The sequence below is a fragment of the Rhincodon typus genome, unplaced genomic scaffold, assembly GCF_021869965.1.
Source record: "Rhincodon typus isolate 14 unplaced genomic scaffold, sRhiTyp1.1 hic_rhity00006208, whole genome shotgun sequence".
NCBI classification, from domain to species: Eukaryota; Metazoa; Chordata; class Chondrichthyes; order Orectolobiformes; family Rhincodontidae; genus Rhincodon; species Rhincodon typus.
This window is the reverse complement of record NW_025971846.1, coordinates 1-10,198: the sequence shown is the minus strand read 5'-3', so window position 1 is coordinate 10,198 and position 10,198 is coordinate 1. Positions and strand designations below refer to the sequence as shown.

The following is a 10,198-nucleotide window of genomic DNA, read 5'->3' as shown; positions in this document are numbered from 1 at the left end:
GAGAGATGGAGGGAGAAAGAGAGAGAGATGGAGGGAGAAAGAGAGAGAGATGGAGGGAGAGAAAATGATGAGGGTGAGGAACAGAAATGGAAAGAGAGAGAGAGAGATGGAGGGAGAAAGCGAGAGAGAGAGATGGAGGGAGAGAGAGTGATGAGGGTGAAGAACGGAAATGGAAGGAGAGAGGGGGAGAGATGGAGGGAGAAAGAGAGAGAGATGGAAGGAGAAAGAGAGAGAGAGATGGGGGTAGGGAGGGAGAGAGAGATGAGGGTGAAGAACGGAAATGGAAAGAGAGAGAGAGGGAGAGGTGGAGGGAGAAAGACAGAGAGAGAGATGGAGGGAGAAAGAGAGAGAGAGAGATGTGGGAGGAGATAGAGGGGGAGGGGAGAAAGTAAAAGCTAACCGTGCGGTCTCATCCACGGGAACATGAGGCTGGCGGGTGAGTTGGGATTCACGGCTCCCGGTCCTTCACTCCCGCTGCCCGCCGCCGCTGGAGCGGGGACCCCCGCCTTACACTCGGGATACTGCAGCAACGCCGCGTCCGTCTGCCCGCCGGCGTAAGCGTTCTGCCTGCCCAGCGCGTCGTAGCCGTAAAACTTGGCCGTCTCCCCTTGGCAAGAGGGTCCGCAGGGCCCCTGCTGGTAGCTGGAGGCGGGGAGCGAGGAGCCACCGGTGTGGAAGTAGTCCTGGATGTGACCGGAGACGGGCTGGAAAGCGGGACGTGTCACCGCGCCGTACATCAGAGCGGGTTCCCCGCTGATTCCGTGCGGGAAACAGCCGTCGTAGTAATTAGTACGGTCCAGTGCATCGTCCGGTTTGTACTTAGTGAACAACGGATTAACGAAATAGGAGCTCATGACCGTGGTGCCAGACAGAGAGAGAGAGAGAGGAGTAGAGGAGAGAGGAGAAGGAGAGAGAGAGAGGAGGCGATAGAGAAGAAGGGAAGGAGAGACGGTGAGAGAGGGAGATAGAGAAGGAAGAGTAGATAGAGAAGGAGGAGGTAGATAGAGAGAGGATTGATCACAAGAAGGGAAGGAGAGAGGGAGCTGGAGAAGGAGGAGGAAATAGGGAAGGAGGTGGTAGAGAGAGAGGAGGCGACAAAGAGAAGGGACAGAGAGGAGTCGGGGTGGGGGTAGTGAGACAGAGAAGGAGAGAGAGTAGTGGGAGAGAGGAGATAGAGAGATCGAGGAAAAGCAGGAGATAGAGAGGAGGAGGCTGGGAGAGAGATAGAGGAAAGGATGAGAAGTCAAGAGAGGAAGATAGAGGGAGAAAGAGATGAGAGAAGGACCAAGAGAGACAAGGAGAGAGGAAGAGGAGACAGAGGAGAGAAGCTGAGAGAGAAGGAGAGAGAGCTTGAAAGAGAGGAAGAGGAGACAAACAGAGGAAGAGATGGAGAGAAGGAGATAGAGAGACTGAGAGACAGAAGAGAAGGGGCTATAGACACTGAAAAATACGGAGAGTGGAGATAAGGAGGGAGAAGGCGATAGAGATACAGGTAGACGGGGGTGGTGAGAGAAGGAGGATGCAAAGAGAGAAGAGATGGATAGAGACAGAAGGAGATAGACAGATAGAGAGGGGTAGGGAGAGAAGGAGGAGGCAAAGAGAGAGAGAGGAGAAAGAGAGACAGAGCGAGAGGAGAGGGTGATAGAGAGATAGAGCGAGGAGAGGAAGAGAGAGAGAGAGAGAAGGAGATAAAGAGATAGAGAGGAGGCAGACACAGAGAGAGAGAGAGACCCAGGTGAATGGGGTAAATCTATGGCACTGAAACTTGCTCCCTGATGAGGAGCAGGGAAGGAGAGAGGGAGATAGAGAAGAGGAATCGCCTCTCTTTGTCTTTAAATATTCGGCAGCAGAGGCTGCATATCTCTCAGAGAGCGGAATTCCTCTCTCTCGCTCTCTCCCTCCCTGTCTCCGTCTCTCACAAACGCTCTCTCGCTATCCCGGTGAAACTCCAATTATTGAGAGAGATGGCGAGTGAGAGAATGTGCGAGAGAGCGCGATAGAGACAGCAAGAGATAGAGAGAGAGAGATGGAGAGAGGAAGGAAACAGGAAACAGATCCCTCTTTCCTGAGCGGAAGATCGTTCCTTTGATGCTGGCTACAGTTGAAATGACGGCCATGAGATCACGCTTTATGTGCGTGGCAAGTTAGAGAGAGAACATAGGAGGGAGGGAGATGGGGTAGGGGGTGATGGGATGGGGGTGGGAGGGGGAAGGGTGGAGTATAGGGAGGGTTTTACAGTATAACGAGGGTTCGCTGACGTTAACGCCGTGACAGCCCCAGGGAAGCCCATAACGCCCCCCACCCCCCAACAGCGACCACATCTACCGCACACGGTCCCCTACTGGGTACGCGGCGGATTAATATGCTAGGGACGCCGGATTCTGGCCCTTTAGCACTGCCAGATGGAGGGAAAGGGGGATAGAGGATGAGACTGAGGGAGTGGGGGAGGTGGGGGAGCTGCTGAATGAGGTGGAGGGGGAAGAGGTGAGGGGAGATGAGGAGTGCGGTCGAGGTAGCGGGGAAGTGCCTGGCCGTAAGTGGTGGACAGAGAGAGAGACACACACACACAATCCCCCACACACCGTCTCTCTCTCTCTTTCTCACACACACACACACACATTCACGCACTCAGAAACGCAATCAGACACACACAGACACACACATACACACACACACACACACACACACACACACACACACACCCTCTCTTTCTCTCAGCTCCACACACGACTGTCTTTCTCGGCCACATGCACAACCACGCGCACACTCGCGCGCATGCACTTTCACATTTTCTCTTTCACACACACACACTTTTGCACACTCTCTCACACATACTGTCACACGCACTCTCTCACACACTCACTCACACATGCACATTCTCTCACACTCTCACACGCACTCTCATACGCTTCCGCTCTCCCTCACCCTCACACCCCCCCACCTCCGCACTCCTCCCCGCACACACACGCACACTTTCTCTCACATATTCCCTCTCTCTCTCTCTCACCCTCACCAACCCCCTCCCACACACACATACACTCTCACTCACTCTCACTCACACATACTGTCTTACACAGACTCATCTTCCACCCAACTCTCGCTCTCTCTCTCTCTCTGTCTCTCTCTCTGTCTCTCTCTCTGTCTCTCGCTCTCCTCCATTGATGAGGCGCTGGTTAAAAGGCGTCACTTTCCTGGTGCCCAGGGTTGAACGTTCACGTTGCCGACCATGGCCAGCCCTTCCTTTTTATAAGCAAACCACCCACCCCCACCCACACCCCCAAGGAAAATACAGAAATGTGAAATGCTGGGAATCATACCGTAGAATCCTTGACGTGACAAGCCACCACAGCTACAGGTTCAACTTGTCTTTCAAGGATCTGGGCCAAACCTTCGTTTTGCAAAATCTACACACACACACACACACACACACACACACACACACACACACACACACACACATAATGCACAGAAGCAGACACACGCAAATCCACACACTCAGGCATACACACACAGGCATAGACACACACAGACAGATGCATGCTCAGATTTACATACAGAAACACATAGACACACACACACACACACAGATATACATGCACAGACATAAACACACAGACATGGACACAGAAAGACAGGCAGGCAGACAAACACAAGCACAGACACACACTCACACACACACACACATATCCAAACACAAACAGTAGGAAAATACGACAATCCCACAAATAACACTGCCGACCTAATGCGAAAAATCTATTTAATTTTAAACTCAGGTATCTCCTTGAACACAGAAATTGTGTGATTTTATTTCTGTCTCTCAAAGGTCCGTGAGCGTTTTGACCTCTGCTCGAACAGGAGAGCACATGGACATGTTTTTTTTTTAGAAAGGAGGGTTATGCTCTTGAGAAGCAGGGAAGGGATGCAGTGAAAGGTTATTGGGAGTAATGGAAATTGTACAGTATTCAGACCCGACGCCACCCTATTGAATGGCGGAACAGGATCAAAGGGGCCTCCTCTTCCTAAATCTAGCTTCCCAAACTATCCCAAACCTTAGTAATGTCTTTATTACAATTTATAATAACATCTTTCAAGACTGCTTAACGTCTGGTGTGGGAAATGACCACTCTGTTCCTCTCTTTCTCTTTCTCTCTCTCTCACACACGCACAGACACACAAACACACACACACGCATTCACAAGCACACACACACAATACATACACTCACACGTGCAGTCTTTCTGTCTCTCTCTCTCAAACATTATCTCCCTCACACATGCATCCACATTTTCTTACACATGTGCACAATACACACACACGCATTCCACATAGGCTTTCTGTCTCTCTGTCTGTGCCTCAAACACTATTGCCCCCCCACACCCCCACACAAAACACATGCACACTCACTCAATCACAGTCGTTCTGTCTCTTACACTCAAAACACTATTCCACTCCCTCACACACAAAACACACACTCTATCATTTGTCCCATTCACTCACACACATACACACTCATCACACAATCTTTGTGTATCCGCCTCTCAAACACTCTATCCCTCCCCCTACACACACACTTCCATTCTCTCTCTCTGACACACGCACATGCACACATACACTCACACACAGTCTGTCTGCCTGCCTCTCTCAAATTGTCTCTCTCTCACTCACACACACTCACACCACACACAGACTTTGTGTCTCTCATACTATCCCACGCACACTGACATACACATACACTTTCTCTCTGTCTCTCTCACACACTCGCACATTCCTTTTGTCTCTCACACTGTCCCATGCACAATGACATACACATGTACATCCTCTCTCTTTCTTTCTTTCTCTCTCTCTCTCACACACACACACGATCTGTCTCAAACTCTCACACAGACACACAGTGTGCCTGTCTCTCTCAAACAGACTGTCTCACACGTACACATACAGGCTGTCTCTCTGTCTCTCTCAAACTCTCTCTCTCTCTCCCGCGTACACAGAGACAGCCTGTCTGTCTCTCTGGAGCACATTCTCTCTCACTCTCACTCTCTCTCTCACACACAGTCTGTCTGTCTCTCTCACAAACAATCTCTCACATGCACACACGCAATGTCTGCCTGTCTCAAACTCTCTTTCACGCATACAGAGAGACAGTCTGTCTCTCAAATTCTGTGTCTTTTTCACACATACACACGCACACAGACACACACACAGTCTCCCTCAAACACACTCTCTCACACGTACACACGCAATCTGTCCGTGTCTCTCAAACTCTCTCTCTCTCTCTCTCTCACACACACACACACACACACACACACAGTCTGTCTCCCTCAAACACACTCTCTCACACGCACACGCACTCTGTCTGTCTCTCTCATACTCTCTGTCTCTCTCTCTCTCACACACACACATACGCACAGTCGGTCTCCCTCAAACACACCGTCTCTCACACACACACACAGACGCACACGCTTTCTCTCTCTCTCATCGTCTCTCTCGCACACGCTCCGCCGACACAATCCCTCATATCCTAACTGCGGCAAACCGCAGAGAGACTAATCGCCTGCATCTACCACGACTCACCTCCTGCTCCACCTCCACCCCCAAAGGCAACCCCCTCCAAACCCGTTCACAAATTACTGTATACACTGACAGAAGGGTGTACACATACAGATCACCCAGGCACCTAATCTCACTCGAAAGAACAGGGATGAACAAAACATCTGTAGTAGCTCAGAAAGAGGAGTAAAATGTTAGCACCAGGGGTTCAAGTTTCGTTCAGAACTTTTTTTTCACTTTCATTTATCTGTAGAGGGAAAGGATAATGGTGGCACTGAGGCCGCGGGGAAAGAGAGAGAGAGAGAGATTGAGAAGCAGACAGCGACCAAACTTGATCAAGGAAAACGATCGGGCAGCCGATAGCAACACCCTCCCTGACGCCCCTAGGCCCCTTCCCATCCCCCCGTCTCTCCCCCACCCACTTCCCTCGCACAGACAGAGACACACACACACGCGCGCAGACACACACACACACACACACACACACACATACACAAAACCCGTTTTCAGCCTCGGAGGATAACGAAAACGAAAATTTGGATGAATTTCGCTGTTAAGGGAAACACGAGAAAGAAAACAAATGCTTTCTCTTTTCTCATTCTCTGTTTCTCCCTTTGGCTGCCTCTGTCTCTCTCTCTCTGTCTTTCTGTCTCTGTATCTGTCTTTCTGTCTCTCTCCCTACCTCGTTGGCTTTGTCTGCCTGGCTCTCTCTCCCTCTCAGTCTCTGTCAGTCTCTGTCGTTCTCTCTCCCTTGTCCCTTGCTTTTTTCCTCGCTCTGTCTGTCAATTTCCCTGTTTGTATGTCTGTCTCTCTCCGTCTATTCCTATCTCTATCTCTCTCTGCCTTTCTGTCTCTGTCTCTGTCTTTCTGTCTCTCTCTCTCTCTCCCCCATCTCTTTTGCTTTGTCTCTCTCTCTCTTTTACCCTTTCTCTGTCTCTGTCTCTCTCTCTCTACTGTTCTCTCTCTCTGTTTCCTCCCTCTTTCTCTCTCTCTCTGTCTCTCTCTTCCTCTGTCTTCTCTTTCTCTCTCTCTGCGCGTGTGTGTTTCGTTTGTTTTTCTCTGTTTGTCTCTATCTCTCTCTTTCTCTCCCTCTCTCTCTCTGTCTCTCTCACTATCTCCCTGTCTCTCTGTTCCTCTCTCGGTCTCTCTCTCTCTCTCTCGGTCTCTCTTTCTCTCTCTTAATCTCTCTCGGTCTTTTTCTATCTCTGTCAGTATTTCGTTTGTTTTTCTCTGTCTTTCTCTCTATCTATCTTTCTCTCCCTCCCTCCCCGTCTCTCTCTCTGTCCCTCTCGGTCTCTTTCTCTCTCTGTGTGTCGGTATTTCGTTTGTTTTTCTCTCTCTGTCTCTGTCGCCGTCTTTCTCTCTCGTCTGCCCCTGTTTCTTTGTCTCTCTCTCTTTCTCTCTCTCTTTCCCTGTCTCTCCCCGTCTCTCCCTGTCTCTTTGTCTCTGTCCTCCCTCTCTCTAACTCTCAGTCACTTTCCTCCTAACCTCATCACCCACGAGAAAGAACTTGTAAAGTGGATGTTTTAAATTCTCGTTCGTTAACATAATGAATCTTTTTTGGCTCCGTACACGTGCATATATTTTGCGGGACAAATTAAAATTCGACAATCCCCAGGCGGAAAAATAAAAACACACAAATGAATAGTCTCACAGTGTCCTATCTACCCCCGCTCACACCCTCCCCACTGTTTTTTCTAAACATTAAGAATTGATGTGGCCGATTTTAACGAGACCTTGAACAGACCTGAACGTTCAAATTTCCAGATATAGCGAAGGAAGATGTGGCTTTAATCCAGTATATAAATAAAGTACTTGATCCCCTCGGATTTTTGTGCGCTACTCTGATATCTATTTACCTCTTCTTTTAATTTCCCCGTCCTCACTCACTCACATTCACACACACACACACGCACACACGCGCGCACACACACACACACACACACACACACACGCACACACGCGCGCACACACACACACACACGCACACACACACACACACAGATTGCGAATGAAGGAGAGAGAGACTGAGCGAAACGGAGATAGAGGGAGAGAGATGGCTAAATAGATAGATACATAGATAGATAGATACTAGATGGGTAGGTAGATAGATAGATACTAGATGGATAATTAGATAGATGGATAGTTAGGTAGATAATAGATAGATACAAAGAGTAATTTTAAAAGGATGGATAGATGCAAACAGATATAAAAGAGATAGATATATAGATAGATAGACACTAACAGATACATAAAAAAGATAGATGGATAGATGTAAACAGATAGATAGATAGAGATAGATAGATAGATAGAGAGATAGATACACAGTATAACTTTAAAAGGATGGATAGATGCAAACAGATTAAAAAAAGATATATATAGATAGACTCAAACAGATACATAAAAAAGATAGATGAATAGATGTAAACAGATAATTAGATAGATAGATATAGATAGATAGATAGATAGATAGATGGAGAGACACAATGGATAAATAAAAAAGTGTGGATGGATAGATGCAAGCGAATGAAAAAGTACAGATATATATAGATAGATAATAGATAGATAGATAGATAGCGAGATAGATAAATACAAAGAGTAATTTTAAAAGGATGGATAGATGCAAACAGATAAAAAAGAGATAGATATACAGATAGATTGACACAAACAGATAAATAAAAAGGATAGATGGATAGATGTAAACAGATAAAAAGATAGATAGATAGATCGATACAGATAGATAGATGGAGAGACACAAATGGATAAATAAAAAAAGTATGGATGGATAGATGCAAACGAATAAAAAAAAGATATAGATAGATAGATAGATAGACAGATAGATAGATATATAGCTAGATAGATAGATACAAAGAGTAATTTTAAAAGGATGGATAGATGCAAAGAGATAAAAAAGAGATAGATATATAGATTGACACAAACAGATGAATAAAAAGGGTAGATGGATAGATGTAAACAGAAAAAATGATGGATAGATATTGATAGATAGATAGATGGATAGATAGATACAGATAGATAGATAGATGGAGAGACACAAATGGATAAATAACAAAGTACGGGTGGAGAGATACAAACGAATAAAAAAGGTAGATATAGATAGATAATAGATAGATAGATAAATATAGATAGATAAACAGACACATAGCCAGAGATGCGGTGATGGAGAGATGGAGAGAAAGAAAAATAGAGGGAGATCGAAAAAGAAATGCACACACACATACACACACAAACACCTCTGTGCTTCTCCCCCTCCCACCCCACTTGTCGTTTCTGTAAAATCTGGCCAACTGAAATATCCCAAGCGCCAGTGAAAATTGAACCCATAGGCCGGGAGCGTTTTAGTATTTATACCCTCTCCACGCCTGCACTCCACAGCCCCGACTCTTTCCCCGCTCCCTCCATCCACCTGTTTATCGTTATAAACCGCACCCACCCCCAACCCCAGAGATTCTGCAAAACAGGGTCACCAGTTCACTTCGCCCTCACTCTCCCCCACCAAAACCAACCCCCCCCCCCCCATACCCCTCCCCACCTTTCTCTCGCGGCGTGTCTCAATTAGCCCCGGGATCCGGCCAACCCAACAAAATGGTGATTCGATTGGGAAGGAAATGTCTGCCAGTGAGGCCGGAGAGTGTGTGTGGGAGTGGGGGGAAGGGTGGATGGTGGTGCTGGTTTGAGGTATGGGGCTGGGGTGGCAGGGGGGTGGAGGGGAGACTCTATCCACTATTTGAGCAAGGGCGCCACCTGGTGCCATTTCTCACTTTTACAGTCACACACATACATTAATTCGATCTCTCACATTACTCATACTGAGCACATTTAGACTCGCTCATATACTCCCGCACACGCACTGATCCAGTTTCTTACACCTACTCACACCACCCCTCCCCCACACGCACACACGCACACTGACCCACTCTTACGCTCTCACACACGCATTGACTCAGTCTCTTACACTCACCCCTCCCCCATACGCACAGCCTCACTCTTACACACACACATCAACTCAGTCTCTCACACTCCATGCACACAATCACACGTTCACTCCCACGCGCACAAATTCACTCTCATTCTCCCACACAGACTGACTCAGTCTCATACTCACTCTCGCACAGAGGATCACTCTCACACAGACACACATTGATTCATTCTCTCATATTCACACACCCGTGCGCACAGACTCACTCCTACACTCACGCACACACTGACTCAGTCTCACACTCACTCTCGCACAGAAAATGTCTCTTACACTCACGCACACACAGAAACACACGCTGGTTCAGTCCCTCACATTCGGACTTCCATGCTCAGAGACTCATTCTTACACTCTCTCACGCACTTTGACTCAGTCTCACGCTCACACTCACACTCTCACATGTACAGACTCGCTCATGTACATACACACCGACTCAGTTTCTTACACTCACTCCCACACGAGCACTGTGTCATAAATGGGAGATTCTATATATTTTTGGTGATTGCTTGATTCGTTGTAGCTACGTAGAACTTATTTTATATAGGTACACACATACACACAACACACAGTCACATACACACACACATACACACACAACACACACACATATACATACACAAACAGACACACGCACAACACGCATACACACACACAACA

General features: G+C 47.5%; 1 protein-coding gene across 1 annotated transcript; it reads right to left on the bottom strand.

Annotated features, from left to right (window-relative positions):
* Positions 1-395: 395 nt before the first annotated feature.
* On the bottom strand, positions 396-854 carry LOC125482133 (homeobox protein Hox-C8-like). The gene has a single exon (XM_048594131.1). The coding sequence runs from the start codon at positions 852-854 to the stop codon at positions 396-398; it is 459 nt and encodes a 152-aa protein (XP_048450088.1).
* Positions 855-10,198: the final 9,344 nt, after the last annotated feature.